The sequence below is a fragment of the Primulina eburnea genome, unplaced genomic scaffold (genome assembly GCF_022965805.1).
Source record: "Primulina eburnea isolate SZY01 unplaced genomic scaffold, ASM2296580v1 ctg594_ERROPOS2624828+, whole genome shotgun sequence".
NCBI lineage: Eukaryota > Viridiplantae > Streptophyta > Magnoliopsida > Lamiales > Gesneriaceae > Primulina > Primulina eburnea.
In genome coordinates this window covers 68716-94000 of record NW_027331380.1, presented here as the reverse complement: position 1 = coordinate 94000, position 25285 = coordinate 68716, and the positions used below count along the sequence as shown (strand labels likewise).

General features: G+C 30.2%; 2 protein-coding genes across 9 annotated transcripts in view; one reads left to right on the top strand and one right to left on the bottom strand.

The window, feature by feature from the left end:
* The window catches only part of LOC140821504 (uncharacterized), a 47801-nt gene that overhangs the window by 3016 nt on the left and 19500 nt on the right, over positions 1–25285 (top strand). Inside the window, exons 1-4 of one of the 8 annotated variants that reach the window (XR_012115759.1) lie at positions 22214–23485; positions 23737–23884; positions 24026–24193; positions 24570–25029. Coding sequence is in view for 2 of the 8 variants with exons in the window: in XM_073181996.1 (XP_073038097.1) it covers positions 23099–23145; positions 23442–23480; positions 24026–24161 (222 nt within the window). In the remaining 6 variants the exon portion in view is untranslated. Of the gene's footprint in view, positions 1–22213; positions 23486–23705; positions 23885–24025; positions 24194–24569; positions 25030–25285 lie in introns of those variants that run through there. The other 7 variants (XM_073181997.1, XM_073181996.1, XR_012115760.1 and 4 more) reach the window with 7 other exon arrangements.
* LOC140821503 (uncharacterized) lies at positions 1116–6198 on the bottom strand. Its single transcript, XM_073181995.1, has 2 exons — positions 3261–6198; positions 1116–3150 (listed from the first exon to the last, which is right to left on the bottom strand). Exons 1-2 carry the CDS (start codon positions 3935–3937, stop codon positions 3075–3077), a joined length of 753 nt encoding a protein of 250 aa, XP_073038096.1. The 5' UTR covers positions 3938–6198; the 3' UTR covers positions 1116–3074.

The window sequence follows — 25285 nt, the reverse complement described above, 5'->3', positions numbered from 1 at the left end:
TTTACAAGTTTTTTTCCCATAATATATGTAAACAAAAATACAATTAATAGTCAAACTTCCCAAAAATATAAGTTTGCAAATACGCATATTCCCAAATTTCATTGTTTTTTCCCATCACTACATAAATGGGACACCGGGAAGATTTTGCTAGAAAACGGAGGAGCCAGAGTTGGAATATGTGCAGGCAGTTGAGGGACTTTCTGAATTCCATGTTATAATTTCTTCCATTTTCTACAAATTTCGTGAAATATTTTCGGAATTCAATCGAGTTTTCAAAACTGAAAAATTATTGAAATTACAAAAGAATCGTTAAAAATAAGATTTTCCAATTTGTTCCGCTTTTTAGGTTATTGATTGATTGATGGCATTTCTATCAGATTGCTTTATTTACACTTTCTGAAACTAATGGGAACTCATATATCATATTGTTTGAAATGGTAAGAGTTTATATTATCTTTCCCTTTCAATTCCCAAGTCAAACTATTGGACTGCATTCGGAAATTTTTCTAATTCTTTAAGTGGCTTGGTTATATTTTTACAAATCTCGTCCAGAATAATGGGTTCTATTGAATGTAAAAGAGAAAAACGTTGCATGAAATTAATTTGATATTGAATACATTATCATTCGTTACTCTTAGATTTAGCTCGACTATGAGAATCGTAGTTATCATATGATTATTATGAGTTTACACATGATTCTCAATAATACGGTACGTGGACCTTACATTTCTCTTCCCACTTAAAAGATTTCGTCCTCGAAATCTCACATGTACTTATCACAAACACTTACAAGTTAGAACTATAATCAGAAGACATCGAATGAAATAAAATAAAATCAAACAGATTTTAGCATTAAACAAGATCAATGAATTTGAAATTTGTTCTTCTGTTTCAAATCTAGTCCACAATCTTATCAATGAAATAGATTTTTCCTACAAAAATATCTTCCCAGTTTAGGAAACGGAACTAATCATTTAGTGCAGAACATCAAAAGGTCAATTTCAACATTAGCAAACTACAATTTACATGCTAAATTAAGGTTGTGGTGTTACCCCCAGAGATATCCGGGGTATCAAAGAGATACCAGGGTCATCTTTAGTTTGGGTTCTGGATAGTCAAGAAGCCGGGAAGGTTGAGCAAAGCCCATCAGCGTGTAGATCAGCCGGGTAGTAAGAGCTCACAGGTATGGGGCGCCCTGTCTTAATCATCATTGGGAGGTCTTTCATTGCACGTGAGGGTGATGTGACTAGGCTGAAGTAGTATGAGTTGTCAGACTTGATAGTATCAGTGAACAGAAAATTCAGACATTTTCAATAAACACACATACTCTCTATACGTTATCCTGATATAAAATCACTTGACTGAATTGAGCATCGGAATTATTACGCTTAAGAATATTCTGGTGCCCCACTAACGATCTATGTTATCTTAAGTGTGCAGATATACCAAAGCCCGAACATCCTTCATCCAAGATCCAATATATCAGGGCAGGAAGCAGTCCGACCCGGTGTAATTGACCACCTCTCTCAAATCCAATTCACTCGATCATCATCATTGGCGTCGTCTGTGGGAGACATAGATCTGAGATGAAGATATGGTTTCCACTCGAAAATCAGCTCGGAGAGACAATTCCAGAAGGGAGTCCTCAGAATCAGAGGTTCCACATACCCCAGCAAACTTTCACGATCAATCCCGAACAACCGACTCAATGGGTAGCAGCGGTTGTCCAGAAGGCCATGATAGAAAAGTTACCTCCTAGTAGCAGCCGGACACCCGTGAAGACAGATTCCGGGAAGAATCTCCTGCTCAGGACAAAACAAAGGGAGGGGGAGGAAGAAAGCTCCAAGAATGTTCCGAAGTCTTTACCATGGCTGAAGAAATAGAAGATTTGAGACAAAAAGTGAAGAAGTTGGAAGGACAAGCCGGGTCCTCTCAAAATCCCTGAATTCAACCAAGAGGGTGTCCTTTCTTCACCCGCATAACCAATGAGCCCTTACCGGCCCACTATAAGTCAGCAAACTTCAAGGAGTATGACGGAAATTCGGACCTTGAAGAACATTTGGCCCGTTTTGAGAATATGGCCATGTTACATTGTTATGGTGATGAGATCAAGTGCAAGACTTTCTTAACCACATTAGTGGATTCAACCCAACAATGGTTTGACAAGTTAGATTCCCGGAGTATACAAAATTTTGAGGACTTTAAAAGCGTCTTTTTAAATCACTTCAGAAATAGAAAAAGGTACAAGAAAGACTGTTTTTAGTCCGTTCGAGATCAAGCAGAACAGGGATGAATCATTGAGGGAATACATCCACAAATTTAATAAAGCCGCATTGGAAGAACCTTCATGCGCGCCCGAGACCAAAACTACGGCGTTCACATAGGGGCTCCAGGAAGGGGACTTCTTCCGGTCTCTGGTGAAAAAATTGCTCTTTGTCAACATGGAAGAGGCTCAGAAATAGAAGAAGGAGGTTGTCAGAAAAAAAGAAGTGACCGACCGAGAAGGACAGAAGAGCGGGTGCAGAAGGGGAATCCTTTGGGGCGTTTTTCCGATTATAGACGCCATGAAGCCAAAAAGATGGAGGACATGGCCCTGTATTGGGCTTGTAGATTAGTCCCTCGGAAGGAGATCTTACAGGAACAAGCCATTGATTTCCAGGTGGTGTGGTGGGTAGAAACACCAAGGTGCTAAGTTACCGTCTGTGGGAGTGGATGCTGATGTAGATGGTGTATTTGAAGCAGGAGGCTGGGTAAAATATCGTTTTTCAGCAGCATTTAGGGGCGGTAGAAGCTTTCAATCCTTGTCAGGGTTTGACTTTACAGCATCTACTTTTGGTTTGGCTAGAATCGGAGAAGGGTCCAAAGGAGTAACAAAGAGAAGCTTTTTCATGGGGGGAAACTTCATAGACTGCTTTTTGAGATTGAAATTGTTTTGAATATCACTTCTGGTGATCCTGCAATTAGTTTCTGCACCTGTTAATATTATCACATGGAGATTAGTAAATAACTAAATATATCGTTAGAAGAGTGAAATTAAATCAAAATTTAGACAGATGCGCTACAGAAGAGTTGCTTCAGTTGAATACAGGCATACTTTCCTTTACCAGTCTGTGCAACTCAAATATCTGAACCGCAAATATCTTTTGCTGACTGCAAAAAAATGAGTACAACAGAAAGACTAGAAGTTCAATAAAAACGGGTAGATGACCTCAAATTCGAAAAACTTTTCTGCTGCAAGAACAAGCAACCGAAATACTTACTGGACAATTGTTTGCCTTGCTTTCCAGAACAATCTCTGACCAATCACTCCTGCTACGTCATCATGCAGACCAGGTATACAGTTTTCCACAGAAGTGTCTGAATTTTCTTGCTTCTTGCCAGTACTTACTAATCGCATTGCTTCAGAATCCTTGTCTTCAGAACCCTCCCCAATCCAGTCGATTTCAGGTGGCCTATTGTTGTCAATAAATCGCAAAAAGGAACATGTCAAATCATCCATCTCAGATGCATGCCTTTTACTCATCGTTGTTTTAGCCTTGTTCTCTTGCATAACTCTACATTCTTGAAATGGATGTGCATAAGAATCATATAATATGCTAGAATCACGGATCAAGCTAAGGTCTCTAGCGTTGGTTAAGATTTTATTTCCAGCAAGAGAGGTTGGAGTTGCATCTGCTGAAATTTTCTCAACTGTTAATATCACGGGTTTTTTTCCCTCTTCATCGTCAACATTTTGAGAAAATTGACTGATTTTTACAATGTGATTTTGTTGATCTGCCACACATGTCTCATCTGACTGGTTCAACCGAATATTACGGAGTTTCCCAGAAGCAAACGAACTAAAGGTAGCATTTCTTTCATTATCAAAGCATAATTGAAGTTTGCGATAATTTTGTGTCGTATCTGCTCGAAAGACAAACACTACGATCATTTGCATCTCCAGACAAGTTAGCTAACTATTACCGAAAGCTGGAAAAACCATGAGGCTGAGAGGACTTACAGTCATTGATCCTCGTTGAATTTCCTGAAACTAGGGGATTTTGCTCATTTGTATTCCCCGACACCGGTGACTCGGATTTCTTTAATGCAATGTTCAAATTTAAGCGACTAGAATAATTAATCATGTCCGCTGAGTGACAAGATCCTGACAAACAACAGAAAGGAGGAAATGCTTTGGAATTCCCAGCCTGTTTTCATCAAGAATTTGAGAACACATCATGGAGAATTTTTGAGTTCGAGGGAGAGATAATGATAGAGAATTTGATAAGATTCTCATAAAATTTAAATTTCTTCAACTAAGGAAAACTAGTGTCAAGTTCATTCACCTCTAACTAAATCGAAGCACATATAGCTATCCAAATGTAATCAATGTCAGCAAGTGATGGCAATGCTGTTTCAGCTATAAGATTTATGGGGTAAATCTTCTCTTTAAAGGCCAAAGGAATGTAGTAGGGTTGACATGTCTCACATATAAAAATTCGAGACCGTCTCATAAGAGACCTACTCTTTTGAAAATTAGAAGCAGTTGTGTATTTGGTTAGAACTTTTTTAAAGAATCCCCGGGGATGTGCATACCGAGATCATTCGGGATCTGCATCATTTTTAACAGTACAAGTGATTGTTACAGATGAGATAGTATGCAACATTCCACAAAAAGACGTAATAGCTAGAGAGATCGCAACTAAAGAAAAAGAGAGAACATGATGTAATGGCCAGATCAGGCTTTTGAAAATATTCTCCAAAGTTCTCATCGATTTTGTTGAGATCCACTTAGGAAAAATGCTGGCATTACTACGTGCATCTTATATTGGCTTGATCAACAATCTCAAAACCAAACATGCGTCTCACCCTAAGAGTATGGAAAAGCGATTGGTAAAAGCAGCGGTAGCCTGTCTAATCATCAAATCAAACAATAAAGGGAAAGTTTACCTATTTCCAAGGTTAGAGACCAATAAATAATTCCAGTTCCACAGAAGAGATCCAAAACTACTTCTGACCCTTCTCTCCTTTCAGGCAGGCGCAGTCCTACAAAATCTCAGCCTGTAAGTTACCATTGGTCATGGATATTTTTAAAATACTGCATCTTTAAGCAACGATACACATCTGAAACACAGATAACCAAAGCCGGTATGTATGTTCAATTGCATACCTGCTGTGTATTTGTCTGGAAGGAAGAGTTGGCTGAAATTGTGAAAAATCAGTCCTTTTAAGCACTTTGTAATCGTGGATTTACCAAGGAGTGTGTGCTCCTCCTCTCCAATAGATGTGTTGCTCACAGAAGTATTTACATTGTTCACGAGAGATGTTACTACTTCACTCTAACTTTCTTGTTTTATCTTAATATTGCTTGATGCCATGCTTTATTAGTTTGATTTGTTTTCAATCTCCTGGTATAATCATAAATTGTTTCATCGTCTTCAAGATCAATTGTATTGCGTTTCTCGGTGTACTCTTCGACAAAATGATTTTATGCCATAGTTCGAGCTTGCTTGTCATTTTGCTTCTCTGTTTGGTTAGTAGCTGTGATTTCATTTACCAGTATTGCTTTGTCTTCTATATCCTTACGATCTTTCGGTTTTTCCTCTCCATCAACTACGTTATCTAGCATGTTGTTTTTTGTTTTTAATAATTTATTCAACTTGAGCAGCAATTTATAAATGCTTTTGTTGAGTTTCCTCAGTGGATTATCCTCTATTGCTTTTCCAACAGACTGCATGGTATAATTTTTCAAAAAAAAAATGATAATAATAGTGAGCTCTTATTTGTGTTTTATAATATTCATTCTACAGTACAATCATTCCTAATATCATTGCTACCTCATTATATTAATTTCTTTGTGTAATTTTCCAAAGAACATCCAATGAACGATATTGCAACTTCTTCAAACATTGTCCCGACTCTTTGCAACAGCTTTGCAACAATGATTGCATGCATTGTACCATGGGCATGAGTTATTTTCAATCTCTTTTATAATCCATTTAAGGCAATATAATAGACACTCTACGTGTAACCAAGTAATGTTTGTTTGTATTATGTTTGATGTGTTTTATCCAAAATGTTAAAACTTGAATAACAAATATATATAAACACACACACACAACAAGTATAATATATGCACGTGTGGAACATACAAAGATGGTGTGAGGAAAAAAAATTATTACCTTACTCTCATTAACTTTTATTTTTCAACCATTAATTTAATATCATACATCGATAAAATTTATTTTTTTTTTTTGCTTGAGTTCTTGAATACTAATATAATTGAGTTATTTTAAGTTTGATATATATATATATATATAAGTATATATATAGTGTTACAATATTATATCTAAATATAAATATATATATATATAATATAGTGTTACAATATTATGTCTAAATATAAAAATATTTATATATATATATATATATATATATAAGTATATAGTGTTACAATATTATGTCTAAATATAAAAATATTTATATATATATATATATATATAAAAGTATATAGTGTTACAATATTATGTCTAAATATAAAAATATTTATTAATGTGATCCCTCATCAGAACCACGTTCTTACTATCACTATGTCATCTATTTTAATATCACAAACTTTATTTGTAAAAATAATAGGGTTAAACTGTGAGTATTCAAAGTAATAAAACAAAAAAATATATCAATTTTAAATTGTATTTAAAATAGCCATAATTTCTAAAATTTTCATAATATATCTTGAAGTTATACAGTTCTATACATAAATCACGTCCTTAAAATGTAGCTACAAATTTCATAAGTATTCATCAATGAAAATTTGATGGGGCATAAAACATGAAGACGATTGTAATATTTTTTTAAAAAAAATTGAGTAAAAACTATTTAAAAAAGCATAAGAATTTTTTTAAAATCTTTTATTTTAACTAACTTAGATGTAAGAGTAATTTGTTTCACATAAAAATGATTTGAATTCATACTGATTCCTAATTCTCTGCCACTTTGATGTATATAAAAGTAACTGTTTCACATAAAATCAATTTAAACTCATTTTGATTCTCTTGAAGTGTTATCTTACGTCACACAAGAATTATTTGTGTGTGTCATGCATAGGGTTTTACGTTTTGGCCCATTGACACCCAAGTCAATCTTCATTATGTTCATCATTCGTTTAGTATAAGGCTTTACACGTTAGATCACAATTATAAAAAATAAAAGTCGTGTCTTGGATAACAAATATAAATTTTGAAATAGAAATCAAATTATATTTAACTAAAGTGTTAATCTTTCACTGTCCTTCAGTTTTGTGGATGATTTCATAATCATTAAAAAATAAAATTGAACTGTAAAAAATATTGACTTGTTTGCTGAATAAATGAGAAAGGACTTGTTTTATGTCTGATATTTCCTTTTCTTTTAGTTACTATATTAATGTTTGATTACGATTTTGATTTAATCATAAGCTAATGTCATATATTCTTCGATTTCTTATGGAAGAAGATGGACTACCAAATTTGTGAAGTGATTGTAGTTGAAATCATGTTTATCAAATTAATGATTGTTGCTTCTTGATTTTGCTGTCACTATGGTTGCCTTATAGCTAACCATTTCAGCTCTGATTTGCAACAAAATCTTTCGTGAAAATAATCATAGCTACACTCTGAAAATAAAAATGGCACGGCACAGCACACAAAATATCCCACCAGCAAACAAAAATCATCAATTTGGATACATGGCACACGAAGATTAACAAGGATTTTGTTCGTTAGAATACGAGAAACATCAAACTAGTTGAAACTTGAGAAGAAAGGTGGTGGTTCCCAGAAAATAGTAGAATGCAAGCTGCAGAGAGAATTAGTAATCAAAATCATCAGAAACAATTTGAGCTGCTGTAATGACAAGGACTGTATTGATATGGGTTAGTATATGCTACACCTGGATTATTTCTCCTCTGTTCTAATACCATTAGATTACGTGGTCTTGAATCCAGCAGCCTTTAGTCTGTCACGTCTTTCCATCTTCAACCAACATACATTGTGCCTAGAGAAAAAAGGAACAAATAAATTTAATTTAGTCATTAAATATAGACTTGAAGGGAGAATTGTGAGAATTAGTTATCTCAAATAGGAACCAATTGGTCTTTGAGATTGTGAGTATACTCACGGACCTAAAATTTTGAACAAGAGGGTGATTCAGGAAACCATGCCTGTTTCCATGCATATCCCATTCTTGAAGATTTCACTATTGAGAAAGGAGGAAATTACGTTGATGAAGATCTGAATTTGGAATCATTGCCAACCACTCCTGCCACAATGAAAGAGACTGAAGATAAATGCTCTCTCCCGAGAATCTGTCTGGCAAGGAGTTGGTTATTTATGGAGAAGAAATTGAACAGGTTTTATTGAAGAAGTGGTTGTTCAGGAGCCAAAATAAGTTAAGTTCTAGCCGCCAGTGCCATATCTCAAGTCTAGTCGTTTGTGGTGTGGTGTATCAAGCAGGTCCCTCCTCCAGATGATTTTCTAACCCAACAATCAGCTCTCAATCAAGACACCTTTTGATCATTTTATGTCTTCATTGCTCACAATATCTTAATATGTGAATGAGATAGAAGTCAAAAACTATGTTTATCAGGTGCAGTTCGATAGTTTCAGGGCTCAAATGATCAAGAACCTAAGTGCCATTGAATCCCAATTCCGATTGACCATGGCCGATAAGACCATAATGAAAAATTGAGCGATCACCATTAACACATAACTTCAACTCAGATTTCACGAAGTCAAGTTCTTATTCATACTGAGTTGAAATTCAAGTTGCTCATATCAGACATCATATGAATGAGCGGTTTGATACTATGGGCGGTTAGTTTCAAGAAATTCTTAAGTATATGCAATGTACTGATGCCAAAAAAGGGAAAAAATGGTGGATTACAAAAAGGTGAAGAGCATAAACGCGAGGTAAGATAGCCAAATATGAAGAGTCAAAGAGATTGGATGATAAGAGGAGAATGGAAGATGATGAGAAAAGAAGTGAATGAGGTGGTAGTGTTGGAAATGCAAGCCATAATAGAGGTTTTACTATTTTCTTCGTAAGTTTATTAGGACTTATATTTTACCCCACCAGTACAAAATACACATCATTTATTCAATGAAATTCATTCTTTTTCATATATCGCCTACCTTGCTTAAATGTAATTTATTTATAGACTTGTGGTCTGGTTTTGTCATCACTAAAAAGGAAAATTTGTTAGAATATTTCTTTTATCCAAAGTTTTTGTGATTGAAAAAATAACAGCATCGGGTTGTTTCAGATACAACAGCTCTTTAATTGTATTTTCAGGTTTTCAAACCATTGAGCAATTCAATCCATTAAGACAAAAGCATCAAAAGATCAAGACATTTTGGATAGAAGTCAAACCACCGAATTCAAGCTGGAATATATCATCTTTTAATTTGATCAGCAGTACAGGTGTTCAAACCGTTGAAAGTTCAACTTCACTGCCACCGTCAGAAATGAGTTATTTCAAATAGGATACCGAAAGTCAAGCATTTCAACTTCTGCCATATTTAGAATGATTACACAATATCCTGCCAATTCCTAAATGACATAAAGTTACCTATTTCGGACATGATGTGTCAGCTTTATGAAAAGCAAGAGTTTAAAGTTGCAAAAGCACAAAGAACATTAAACCATCATGTAATGATATGTATGGCAACTGAAAGCGTCGTGTCTATTTTGTCAGGTGATAGTATAGATGGTTGTTGAAAAACAAATCCGACCGTTAGAGTTTTTCAACTATAAATATGGAGATTTCAAATTGAAAAAAACTACTGGCTAAACCATGAACTAGACAAAACTTATTATTATCTCAAGCCTGTATATTTTCTAAGAAGGTCGAGCACTTTAAAGCTTTCAATCTCAAACTACTCACTTAGGCCATCTCCAACCCCGCGCTATCACAGCCTCCCTCCGAGGAGAAACCCAGCGCCATTTTGGCGCTGGGTTTGGGCTTTTTTTATATTATTTTTAAATTTTTTTAATGTTTTTTTAATTAATATAAATATGTATTAAATATTTTTAATAATAATATTATATAATTGATGAGTAAAATTAAATCGTGTTGATATAAAATATAATTCATAATAAAAATTAAAACACAAAAAAATTAATTATAATTATATTAGAAAATTTAAAAAATATTTCTAGTTTTTTATTTTATTTTTGACATTTTAACTCTCGATTTGCGATTGTGACATCTCCAACACGTGCCTGGAAGAAACATCAGTTACATGATATAATGACAGCGTGTATTATAATGCACAAAATGATTATCGAAGATGAACGTGACCTTAGCGCACCCATTGAAGATATGAGAGAAACACCAACTACGGATGTAGAAATGGTTGTCGATGAGAATATCAGATTTCAAGAATTTTTTCGCTCGATATAAAAGGATAAAAGACAAAGATGCTCACTATGCACTACGAAATGCTTTAATTGATCATTTATGGGAGGAATGTAGTTGTTCATGTTTGAATTTGGATTCCTATTAAGTTCTAAAAATAAATTATCTGTATTAAAATTATGTCAATTTTAATAATGAAGCATTTGTATTAATTCGTATTATAAATATTAGAGTTAATATATATAAGAATCAAATAAATAAATTTAACTATTAATAAAAATAAAATTATAATTATAATACTAATGTTAACATTAATTATAATTATATTGTTAAATTTATAAATAAATAGTAAACAAAAAAATATTCTAGGAATATACGTTTTAGTGTAAGATTTGAAGTAAATGGGTTGGAGATTAATGTTATATTTGGTGCAGAAACTGCACCAAAATAGATTTATGGGTTGGAGATGGCCTTAGTATGCTCTTATCGGTTTATATTAGATCATCAAGGATCATTTTGTGGTATACCAACAACTCAAGCCGGCAAGACTAACTGTTGGGTTTTTGTATTATTTTATGGTAAACGAGAATTCTTAAGAATTCTTAAACATCCAGATTTGTAAAATGATCACTAAGAGTTTCAGCTTAAGAAGTAATCGTCCTAACTGAAGTTGATTGTTACAAGAGGATGTAAAACCAAAGTATTTTATTGAAAACATTCCTACGTGGAAAAAGGGTGATATATGAGTTTTATTTTTGAACATTCATAAAAATACTTGTGTTATTTCATTATATATTTTACATTCTTGCAAATCAAATTTCAAGTCATTTTTTATTAAACTGTCAATTACATAATATAGGTCATCATTAGTCAAGCCGAACATTTTCACATTTATTTATTTTTCAGTTGTCCAGCAAAACTAGTTGTTCAAGAATATTTGTAACAGCCTAAAATTTTAAAGAACGTCAATTCAAAATTTAGAAAATTATAAAGAATTTATTCACACCATCTAAAATCTAATCCAATTCCAACACTGTACATTATGGAAATTTTGGGATAGTGTGCATATTGATTATTCCGTCATTTATATTTTTAGGGCTTGTGATGTTTATAAGATATAAATTTTTTTAATATATCACTATTAATTATTAAAATGAAATAAATTTATATAAATAAATTTGTAAAGATATAAAACAAATAAATCAAATCTCAGGTGAGAAAATTATAAATGGATATCTTGAAGTATTTTTGAGAAAATTTGATTGATATTTACAAGATACTCACATGGGTTTTCTTTATTTCTCTGAAATTCTTAAAAATAGTTACACACACATATACATTTATTAATTTTAAGCTTTTATACAATTTTTTGGTCAAAGTTATTATTGAATATTATTGTCATAACAAATTCTTTTAAAATACAAAAATATTTATGTTTCCAAAAACTATTGAAGAAGTCAATTTTTAGAAAACTGATAATAAAAAAATATTTTGAGCCCCAAATTTTCTTCTTCTCCTTTTATTTATTAATAAAAATAATAATGTAAATCTTATTATTTAATTAAATTGATTGTCTTTGGATTATGATTACATTATATTTATAGTTTTATAACAATTGAATTTATATGTTATGATATTATTTTTTTGAGCTTACATAACTAGTAACTTATGGCCTAATGCATTAATGTATAATAAATACTATCTAACGATGTACATACGATTCATGTGTAAAAAAAAACTATTAAATATATTAATCGTGATCATGATCATTAATAGATCTAGGTTATTCATAGAATTTTGTTATAATTTTATTTAAATTAAATATGTAGTTTGTCGAGATAATACTTGAATTTTTAAAATGTAAGATATTGCAGTTATGAATAAATTATGTGAAAAAAATTACTTATCTAAATGAATAGAATATTTTTGTAAACATGCCTTGGTGTCACAAAATTGGACTACTAATAGTTTCGACCTTTACACGTAGTATAGATGATGCATATAAGAAATATTTAAAAACAATAAAATAGATAAATTAATAACATCAATTAAAACAATTATGAAAAGTTGGTTTTAGTTATTTTATATAAGATTGATTAGAATGAGATAACCAAAATAATCATTTTTATTTTGTTTGATTTCTATTTTTGAGTTAAATAAATTTTTTGGCTTTCGGTTAAACTGTAATTTTGATAGTGTTATTATATTGTTGTTAATTTATTATTTATTTCAATTCTAAAATTTTTAAATTATTATTATTAATCTAGTTCATATGATTTACTCAAGGATGATAGCGAGACAGATTTGAGATGTGCTTAATAATATTTAAAAATTCTTTCACAACACAACAAAAAAGTTTAAAATATTAATAAAACATTAAAGTTATCGAAATTTATACTAATAATATTCAAGGATAAAAAAAAATTATCATAAATTAAAATTTATTGATTTATATTCAATTAATAATTTTAAGAACATAGAATAAAATTATTTCAATTATAAGAACATAAGTAATCAGAATTCAAATCCTTATGTTTTAGAAAATTAAAATTATAATGCAATTCTTTAATATTTATTACACAAATTTTTTATTCATTATAAAAATATCTTCTTATTTTTTTAAATTGCAAGAACCGTTTATTATAGATATTAATGTTTTAATATAAGAGTAAGTTATTTATGTCTTATAATATAATTTATAAATAAATATAATATTTTTACAAAAATGAATTGTTTCGGTTTGTCAAATCTTATCGGATTTTATTTCCAAAAATACTCTCACAACGGTCAAATGGCCAAAGCCACACGGTAACACTTCAAAACCCGTTGATCCATTATCCCTCTCCGCTCCTCTCCCCCAAATTCGCGCTGATTTCTCCGGCGTTCAAGAATCGAGTGCTTGAAAAGGTGAGAAGACCCATTTGATGCTTCCCCCAAATTCTGCCCAATTTTCAAACCTAACGTTCTTATCGATTATCCGTCTCCACTCCTCTCTTCCTACTTCTCGCATCGAGTTGGACAGATTTCTTGGCATTCAAGAATCAACGATTCTTGATTAGGTTCGCGTCTTCTCTTCCTATCACAATAAATTTCGAAGCAATATATTAAACTTCAGTGTTCGAATATTATTCTGTTCGTCGTGTTGCACCAGTGAATTGCTTTCTTGAAGATGTTTTGACCCTGTTATGTTGATGTTGCTTGTTTATGTTGATTTTTTTTGATTATTTAATGATCTTCGCTGGAAAAAATTTGATGATTGATATATTTTTTCATTTTTCTTCAGAAAATTTGTAAAACATAATTAAAATTGAATATTCTGTAAGTGGAATGTTGTTGTTGTCAACTTGCGTGGCTAATCTTCTGGTTTTCAATTTTGAAGTTAACTGTTAAAATCATGTTTCTTGAGAGGTCTGGTGCTGGTCTTGATGGGGCGTTACCTGCTAAGGTATAAAAATTTCATATATCATTAAATTTATGTAGTGCAAGAAATTATTACAGTTTGCAATAGTTATTCATGATTTATAGAAAATCGAAATCATAAATTGAAAATCCCTGTGATATTTATAAAGTATGAAAAGTTTCATTTATCATCAAATTTATATTCTAGTTTACTAGAAAATATTTCAGTTTGCTATTGCTATTGATGATTAATATAAAAAAATATATCATAAATTGATTTGGTTTTTTTTAATGTATTCTTGAGAAGTTTTCACATGTAATTAAAATTATATGTGCTGTGTGATCTTCAGAACTACATATGCTATTTTTTTTTAAAAAAATATCAACAATACACTGTAAAAAATTACTCATTCTTACTTTTATATATGTTCTAATATTCTTATTAAATTCTAAATATTCAATCAATACATATAACCTATTTAACTATGGGTTGATGCTTATATATAATTATTTCAATTGAAAAAATTTATTCTTGGAACAGGTTTTTTGAATTGGATATTGTTCCGTTTGCCAAAATTGAAAGGTAAACAAACTAACAAAAACTTATGTGAGACTTATCGGTTAATTTTGTGAGACTGCTATTTTATTTTGGTTATCCATAGAAAATATTATTTTTTGTTTCAAAAATATTATTTTTTATTGTAAATATGAGTAAAGTGGACTCGCCTCACGAATAAAGATTCTTTTTAATGTATTCACATCCATGCACAAGTGATGAACAGAATATATTAAAGATTGTCCTTTCTCCAAATTATCTATATCAACAGTTAGAATAGGCATCCTGACAATGAAAGAATGTCAACTTATCAAATAATTGGTTGACAAGGCCAGAATTCATGATGAAAGAAATTGGCGATGAAAGAAAATTAGATAATTAAACATCCTAAAACCAAATCACCTAAACTTTGACGTGAGAACTTGATTTTTGCAAAATAATTCTTCTAACAGTTTTCATCCCAACGGATTTTTTTATGTTAGAGGAATTATTTTGTTTCGCAAGATTCTCAACAAATTAATAATTTTAATATGTAACTTGTTATAAAAAAATCATATTAAAATAGTTTAAATTTTTTTGGAGCTCATCTTTATTATTAATTTTTACTTTTAGTATTTGTTTTGACGTCTCTCAGAAGGACCAAGAACGAGTGGATGTTTATGGGTGCCATTACTCTCTCACATTTTAAGCTAAGATAAGTGATTTTCCTCTTCCTTATTTTTATCGTTTCAAATTTGGTGGTGAAAGAACATTAGATAATTAAACATCCTAAAAACCAAGTCACCTAAACTTTGACGTGAGAAATTGATTTTTGCAAAATATTTCTTCTAACAGTTTTCATCCCAACGGATTTTTTTATGTTAGAGGAATTATTTTGTTTCGCAAGATTCTCAACAAATTAATAATTTTAATATGTAACTTGTTATAAAAAATCATAATAAAATAGTTTAAATTTTTTTGGAGCTCATCTTTATTATTAATTTTTACTTTTAGTATTTGTTTTGACGTCTCTCAGAAGGACCAAGAACGAGTGGATGTTTATGGGTGCAATTACTCTCTCACATTTTAAGCTAAGATAAGTGATTTTCCTCTTCCTTATTTTTATCGTTTCAAATTTGGTGGTGAAAGAACATTAGATAATTAAACATCCTAAAAACCAAGTCACCTAAACTTTGACGTGAGAAATTGATTTTTGCAAAATATTTCTTCTAACAGTTTTCATCCCAACGGATTTTTTTATGTTAGAGGAATTATTTTGTTTCGCAAGATTCTCAACAAATTAATAATTTTAATATGTAACTTGTTATAAAAAATCATAATAAAATAGTTTAAATTTTTTTGGAGCTCATCTTTATTATTAATTTTTACTTTTAGTATTTGTTTTGACGTCTCTCAGAAGGACCAAGAACGAGTGGATGTTTATGGGTGCAATTACTCTCTCACATTTTAAGCTAAGATAAGTGATTTTCCTCTTCCTTATTTTTATCGTTTCAAATTTGGTGGTGAAAGAACATTAGATAATTAAACATCCTAAAAACCAAGTCACCTAAACTTTGACGTGAGAAATTGATTTTTGCAAAATATTTCTTCTAACAGTTTTCATCCCAACGGATTTTTTTATGTTAGAGGAATTATTTTGTTTCGCAAGATTCTCAACAAATTAATAATTTTAATATGTAATTTGTTATAAAAAATCATAATAAAATAGTTTAAATTTTTTTGGAGCTCATCTTTATTATTAATTTTTACTTTTAGTATTTGTTTTGACGTCTCTCAGAAGGACCAAGAACGAGTGGATGTTTATGGGTGCCATTACTCTCTCACATTTTAAGCTAAGATAAGTGATTTTCTTCTTCCTTATTTTTATCGTTTCAAATTTGGTGGTGAAAGAACATTAGATAATTAAACATCCTAAAAACCAAGTCACCTAAACTTTGACGTGAGAAATTGATTTTTGCAAAATATTTCTTCTAACAGTTTTCATGCCAACGGATTTTTTTATGTTAGAGGAATTATTTTGTTTCGCAAGATTCTCAACAAATTAATAATTTTAATATGTAACTTGTTATAAAAAATCATATTAAAATAGTTTAAATTTTTTTGGAACTCATCTTTATTATTAATTTTTACTTTTAGTATTTGTTTTGACGACTCTCAGAAGGACCAAGAACGAGTGGATGTTTATGGGTGCCATTACTCTCTCACATTTTAAGCTAAGATAAGTGATTTTCCTCTTCCTTATTTTTATCGTTTCAAATTTGGTGGTGAAAGAACATTAGATAATTAAACATCCTAAAAACCAAGTCACCTAAACTTTGACGTGAGAAATTGATTTTTGCAAAATATTTCTTCTAACAGTTTTCATCCCAACGGATTTTTTTATGTTAGAGGAATTATTTTGTTTCGCAAGATTCTCAACAAATTAATAATTTTAATATGTAACTTGTTATAAAAAATCATATTAAAATAGTTTAAATTTTTTTGGAGCTCATCTTTATTATTAATTTTTACTTTTAGTATTTGTTTTGACGTCTCTCAGAAGGAACAAGAACGAGTGGATGTTTATGGGTGCCATTACTCTCTCACATTTTAAGCTAAGATAAGTGATTTTCCTCTTCCTTATTTTTATCGTTTCAATTTTGGTGGTGAAAGAACATTAGATAATTAAACATCCTAAAAACCAAGTCACCTAAACTTTGACGTGAGAAATTGATTTTTGCAAAATATTTCTTCTAACAGTTTTCATCCCAACGGATTTTTTTATGTTAGAGGAATTATTTTGTTTCGCAAGATTCTCAACAAATTAATAATTGTAATATGTAACTTGTTATAAAAAATCATATTAAAATAGTTTAAATTTTTTTGGAGCTCATCTTTATTATTAATTTTTACTTTTAGTATTTGTTTTGACGTCTCTCAGAAGGACCAAGAACGAGTGGATGTTTATGGGTGCCATTACTCTCTCACATTTTAAGCTAAGATAAGTGATTTTCCTCTTCCTTATTTTTATCGTTTCAAATTTGGTGGTGAAAGAACATTAGATAATTAAACATCCTAAAAACCAAGTCACCTAAACTTTGACGTGAGAAATTGATTTTTGCAAAATATTTCTTCTAACAGTTTTCATCCCAACGGATTTTTTTATGTTAGAGGAATTATTTTGTTTCGCAAGATTCTCAACAGATTAATAATTTTAATATGTAACTTGTTATAAAAAATCATATTAAAATAGTTTAAATTTTTTTGGAGCTCATCTTTATTATTAATTTTTACTTTTAGTATTTGTTTTGACGTCTCTCAGAAGGAACAAGAACGAGTGGATGTTTATGGGTGCCATTACTCTCTCACATTTTAAGCTAAGATAAGTGATTTTCCTCTTCCTTATTTTTATCGTTTCAAATTTGGTGGTGAAAGAACATTAGATAATTAAACATCCTAAAAACCAAGTCACCTAAACTTTGACGTGAGAAATTGATTTTTGCAAAATATTTCTTCTAACAGTTTTCATCCCAACGGATTTTTTTATGTTAGAGGAATTATTTTGTTTCGCAAGATTCTCAACAAATTAATAATTTTAATATGTAACTTGTTATAAAAAATCATAATAAAATAGTTTAAATTTTTTTGGAGCTCATCTTTATTATTAATTTTTACTTTTAGTATTTGTTTTGACGTCTCTCAGAAGGACCAAGAACGAGTGGATGTTTATGGGTGCCATTACTCTCTCACATTTTAAGCTAAGATAAGTGATTTTCCTCTTCCTTATTTTTATCGTTTCAAATTTGGTGGTGAAAGAACATTAGATAATTAAACATCCTAAAAACCAAGTCACCTAAACTTTGACGTGAGAAATTGATTTTTGCAAAATATTTCTTCTAACAGTTTTCATCCCAACGGATTTTTTTATGTTAGACGAATTATTTTGTTTCGCAAGATTCTCAACAAATTAATAATTTTAATATGTAACTTGTTATAAAAAATCATATTAAAATAGTTTAAATTTTTTTGGAGCTCATCTTTATTATTAATTTTTACTTTTAGTATTTGTTTTGACGTCTCTCAGATGGACCAAGAACGAGTGGATGTTTATGGGTTCCATTACTCTCTCACATTTTAAGCTAAGATAAGTGATTTTCCTCTTCCTTATTTTTATCGTTTCAAATTTGGTGGTGAAAGAACATTAGATAATTAAACATCCTAAAAACCAAGTCACCTAAACTTTGACGTGAGAAATTGATTTTTGCAAAATATTTCTTCTAACAGTTTTCATCCCAACGGATTTTTTTATGTTAGAGGAATTATTTTGTTTCGCAAGATTCTCAACAAATTAATAATTTTAATATGTAACTTGTTATAAAAAATCATATTAAAATAGTTTAAATTTTTTTGGAGCTCATCTTTATTATTAATTTTTACTTTTAGTATTTGTTTTGACGTCTCTCAGAAGGACCAAGAACGAGTGGATGTTTATGGGTGCAATTACTCTCTCACATTTTAAGCTAAGATAAGTGATTTTCCTCTTCCTTAATTTTATCGTTTCAAATTTGGTGGTGAAAGAACATTAGATAATTAAACATCCTAAAAACCAAGTCACCTAAACTTTGACGTGAGAAATTGATTTTTGCAAAATATTTCTTCTAACAGTTTTCATCCCAACGGATTTTTTTATGTTAGAGGAATTATTTTGTTTCGCAAGATTCTCAACAAATTAATAATTTTAATATGTAACTTGTTATAAAAAATCATAATAAAATAGTTTAAATTTTTTGGAGCTCATCTTTATTATTAATTTTTACTTTTAGTATTTGTTTTGACGTCTCTCAGAAGGACCAAGAACGAGTGGATGTTTATGGGTGCAATTACTCTCTCACATTTTAAGCTAAGATAAGTGATTTTCCTCTTCCTTATTTTTATCGTTTCAAATTTGGTGGTGAAAGAACATTAGATAATTAAACATCCTAAAAACCAAGTCACCTAAACTTTGACGTGAGAAATTGATTTTTGCAAAATATTTCTTCTAACAGTTTTCATCCCAACGGATTTTTTTATGTTAGAGGAATTATTTTGTTTCGCAAGATTCTCAACAAATTAATAATTTTAATATGTAACTTGTTATAAAAAATCATATTAAAATAGTTTAATTTTTTTTGGAGCTCATCTTTATTATTAATTTTTACTTTTAGTATTTGTTTTGACGTCTCTCAGAAGGAACAAGAACGAGTGGATGTTTATGGGTGCCATTACTCTCTCACATTTTAAGCTAAGATAAGTGATTTTCCTCTTCCTTATTTTTATCGTTTCAAATTTGGTGGTGAAAGAACATTAGATAATTAAACATCCTAAAAACCAAGTCACCTAAACTTTGACGTGAGAAATTGATTTTTGCAAAATATTTCTTCTAACAGTTTTCATCCCAACGGATTTTTTTATGTTAGAGGAATTATTTTGTTTCGCAAGATTCTCAACAAATTAATAATTTTAATATGTAACTTGTTATAAAAAATCATAATAAAATAGTTTAAATTTTTTTGGAGCTCATCTTTATTATTAATTTTTACTTTTAGTATTTGTTTTGACGTCTCTCAGAAGGACCAAGAACGAGTGGATGTTTATGGGTGCCATTACTCTCTCACATTTTAAGCTAAGATAAGTGATTTTCCTCTTCCTTATTTTTATCGTTTCAAATTTGGTGGTGAAAGAACATTAGATAATTAAACATCCTAAAAACCAAGTCACCTAAACTTTGACGTGAGAAATTGATTTTTGCAAAATATTTCTTCTAACAGTTTTCATCCCAACGGATTTTTTTATGTTAGACGAATTATTTTGTTTCGCATGATTCTCAACAAATTAATAATTTTAATATGTAACTTGTTATAAAAAATCATATTAAAATAGTTTAAATTTTTTTGGAGCTCATCTTTATTATTAATTTTTACTTTTAGTATTTGTTTTGACGTCTCTCAGAAGGACCAAGAACGAGTGGATGTTTATGGGTGCCATTACTCTCTCACATTTTAAGCTAAGATAAGTGATTTTCCTCTTCCTTATTTTTATCGTTTCAAATTTGGTGGTGAAAGAACATTAGATAATTAAACATCCTAAAAACCAAGTCACCTAAACTTTGACTTGAGAAATTGATTTTTGCAAAATATTTCTTCTAACAGTTTTCCTCCTAACGGATTTTTTTATGTTAGAGGAATTATTTTGTTTCGCAAGATTCTCAACAAATTAATAATTGTAATATGTAACTTGTTATAAAAAATCATATTAAAATAGTTTAAATTTTTTTGGAGCTCATCTTTATTATTAATTTTTACTTTTAGTATTTGTTTTGACGTCTCTCAGAAGGACCAAGAACGAGTGGATGTTTATGGGTGCCATTACTCTCTCACATTTTAAGCTAAGATAAGTGATTTTCCTCTTCCTTATTTTTATCGTTTCAAATTTGGTGGTGAAAGAACATTAGATAATTAAACATCCTAAAAACCAAGTCACCTAAACTTTGACGTGAGAAATTGATTTTTGCAAAATATTTCTTCTAACAGTTTTCATCCCAACGGATTTTTTTATGTTAGAGGAATTATTTTGTTTCGCAAGATTCTCAACAAATTAATAATTTTAATATGTAACTTGTTATAAAAAATCATATTAAAATAGTTTAAATTTTTTTGGAGCTCATCTTTATTATTAATTTTTACTTTTACGTCTCTCAGAAGGACCAAGAACGAGTGGATGTTTATGGGTGCCATTACTCTCTCACATTTTAAGCTAAGATAAGTGATTTTCCTCTTCCTTATTTTTATCGTTTCAAATTTGGTGGTGAAAGAACATTAGATAATTAAACATCCTTAATACCAAGTCACCTAAACTTTGACGTGAGAAATTGATTTTTGCAAAATATTTCTTCTAACAGTTTTCATCCCAACGGATTTTTTTATGTTAGACGAATTATTTTGTTTCGCAAGATTCTCAACAAATTAATAATTTTAACATGTAACTTGTTATAAAAAATCATATTAAAATAGTTAAATTTTTTTGGAGCTCATCTTTATTATTAATTTTTACTTTTAGTATTTGTTTTGACGTCTCTCAGAAGGACCAAGAACGAGTGGATGTTTATGGGTGCAATTACTCTCTCACATTTTAAGCTAAGATAAGTGATTTTCCTCTTCCTTATTTTTATCGTTTCAAATTTGGTGGTGAAAGAACATTAGATAATTAAACATCCTAAAAACCAAGTCACCTAAACTTTGACGTGAGAAATTGATTTTTGCAAAATATTTCTTCTAACAGTTTTCATCCCAACGGATTTTTTTATGTTAGAGGAATTATTTTGTTTCGCAAGATTCTCAACAAATTAATAATTTTAACGTGTAACTTGTTATAAAAAATCATATTAAAATAGTTTAATTTTTTTTGGAGCTCATCTTTATTATTAATTTTTACTTTTAGTATTTGTTTTGACGTCTCTCAGAAGGACCAAGAACGAGTGGATGTTTATGGGTGCAATTACTCTCTCACATTTTAAGCTAAGATAAGTGATTTTCTTCTTCCTTATTTTTATGGTTTCAGATTTGGTGGTGAAAGAACATTAGATAATTAAACATCCTAAAAACCAAGTCACCTAAACTTTGACGTGAGAAATTGATTTTTGCAAAATATTTCTTCTAACAGTTTTCATCCCAACGGATTTTTTTATGTTAGAGGAATTATTTTGTTTCGCAAGATTCTCAACAAATTAATAATTTTAATATGTAACTTGTTATAAAAAATCATATTAAAATAGTTTAAATTTTTTTGGAGCTCATCTTTATTATTAATTTTTACTTTTAGTATTTGTTTTGACGTCTCTCAGAAGGACCAAGAACGAGTGGATGTTTATGGGTGCAATTACTCTCTCACATTTTAAGCTAAGATAAGTGATTTTCCTCTTCCTTATTTTTATCGTTTCAAATTTGGTGGTGAAAGAACATTAGATAATTAAACATCCTAAAAACCAAGTCACCTAAACTTTGACGTGAGAAATTGATTTTTGCAAAATATTTCTTCTAACAGTTTTCATCCCAACGGATTTTTTTATGTTAGAGGAATTATTTTGTTTCGCAAGATTCTCAACAAATTAATAATTTTAATATGTAACTTGTTATAAAAAATCATATTAAAATAGTTTAAATTTTTTTGGAGCTCATCTTTATTATTAATTTTTACTTTTAGTATTTGTTTTGACGTCTCTCAGAAGGACCAAGAACGAGTGGATGTTTATGGGTGCAATTACTCTCTCACATTTTAAGCTAAGATAAGTGATTTTCCTCTTCCTTATTTTTATCGTTTCAAATTTGGTGGTGAAAGAACATTAGATAATTAAACATCCTAAAAACCAAGTCACCTAAACTTTGACGTGAGAAATTGATTTTTGCAAAATATTTCTTCTAACAGTTTTCATCCCAACGGATTTTTTTTGTTAGAGGAATTATTTTGTTTCGCAAGATTCTCAACAAATTAATAATTTTAATATGTAACTTGTTATAAAAAATCATATTAAAATAGTTTAAATTTTTTTGGAGCTCATCTTTATTATTAATTTTTACTTTTAGTATTTGTTTTGACGTCTTCCACAAGGAACAAGAACGAGTGGACGTTAATCTCGCATGATTTATATTGACAACCTTCTTACTGATATTTGAGAATCTGAGGTTGAAGTTTTACAAGCCTGATTGAACAATGCAATTCTCCTTTCTCTGCCCCTTTGTTATTGCGTTTTGCAGACTTGTTTATGGGTGCAATTACTCTTTGACATTTCAGACGAAGATAAGTGATTTTTCTCTTCTTTATTTTTATCATTTCAAAATTGGCGGTGAAAGAAAGTTAGATAATTAAACATCCTAAAACCAAGCCATCTATCTAAACTTTGACGTGAGAACTTGATTTCTTCAAAATAATTCTTCTTGCAATTTTCATGCCAAAGGATTTTTTTATGTTAGAGAACTATTTTGTTTGGCAAGATTCTCAACAAATTAATAACGTTAATGCGTAATTTGTTGTAAAAATCATATTAAAATAATTTAAATTTTTTTGGAGCTCATCATTATTATTAATTTTTACTTGCAGTAGTTACTTTGACGTCTTCCACAATGACCAAGAATGAGTGTACGGTAATCTCTCATGATTTATTTGACGTGAGAACTTGATTTTTGCATAATAATTCTTGTAACACTTTTCATCCCAAGGGATTTTTTTATGTTAGAGGAACTATTTTGTTTGGTAAGATTCTTACAAGTTAGTAATTTAAATAAGTAATGTGTTGTAAAACTCATATTAAAATATTTTAAATTTTTTTGGAGCTCATATTTATTATTAATTTTTACCATGCAGTATTTGCTTCATGTCTTTCACATGAACCAAGAATGTGTGGTTCATGATCTCGCATGATTTATGTTGTCAACCTTCTTGCTGATATTAGAGAATCGGAGGGTGAAGACGTATTTTACAAGTTTAATTAGAGAATCTGAGGTTGAAGACGTATTTTACAAGTTCTAATTAGAAAATCGGAGGTTGAAGACATATTTTTGAATATTGTGTATATGTCTGTCTTCATTGCCTTTATGTCTGTCTTCATTGCTTTTATTTTTTTAGTCTTTGTGATGTTTGTATGGTATAAATATTTTTAATATATCATTAAATTTATAATATAGTGAAAGGAAATGTGTCAGTTTGCAATCATTATTACCACTCAATTCAGGTTGAGCTTCCACACGGTGGCAGATGTCCACCGTCTTCAAGTAATCGTCGTGGTGGTTATCATGGGTGCAATGGGGAAGGAATTTGGAGGTCATGTTGATTATCACCTAGCTTTGTAAGCTGTAAGTTTGGTCTTTGTAGCTCCTGTATTATTTACTTGTGTTAACATTTTTCAGTATAATATGAATAAAGCTAGGGAGGTTTAAGGAACAAAAAATTGACCTTTTGGTCATTGATGAAGTTCAATGTTTGCAAATTTGTTGTCTGAATCAGTAGCAACTTCTCAACTTTTTTTCGGCACTGAAACTTTCTATTCAAACAGGAATGTATGGCCTAGTTGATTATACTAATTATATGGACTTGAAATATGCTGTAAGTAAATGGTAGACGACATTTGTTGTCGTGTTTCTTCTTCGTCCTCTTGGCAAGATTTCAAGGTCAGTTGATTTATCACTTATCTTTTTAGTTATTGTGTTATTTACTTGTGTAACATTTCAGGATCATATGAAAAAAAAAGCTGAGAATGTCTGTTCTACTGAATTTTATCTCGACTCTGAAGTTGTCACATTTACTTCTTTTAATTTTCTATATAGTTGTTTGCTCATGTTCGTTTTTTATATATCATTAAGTTCCGTACATTTGTTTTTATCATTAATTTTTTCTTCTCAAATTTATGATTTTGAAATTCGATGAACAAAAAATTGACATTTTGGTCATGAATGACAGTGTCAAGTTTTGCACATTTGTTGTCTGAATAGGAGCAACTCCTGAACTTTCTCCACATTGAAACCTTCTATTAAAACAAGAAGTTGTGGCCTGAATATCATACTAATTGGGAGTACTTGGGTCGTATACTATAAGTAAATTTTATTCATTTGATGTATATTTACTTGTGCTTTTGGTGTACCGTCTTCAAGTAATCGTCGTAGTGGTTATCGTGTGTGCAATGGGGTAGAATTTGAAGATCATTTGATTATCACCTGGCTTTGTAAGCTGTAAGTTTTGGTCTTTGTAGCTCCTGTGTTATTTACTTGTGTAACATTTCAGGATCATATGAATAGAGCTAGGGATGTCTGTTCTGCTGAATTTTATCTCGACTCTAAAGGTGTTACATTTTCTTCTTTTAATTTTATATATAGTTGTTTGCTCATGTTCGTTTGTTATAAATCATTACGTCCCGTACATTTGTTATTATCATTAATTTTTTTCTTCTC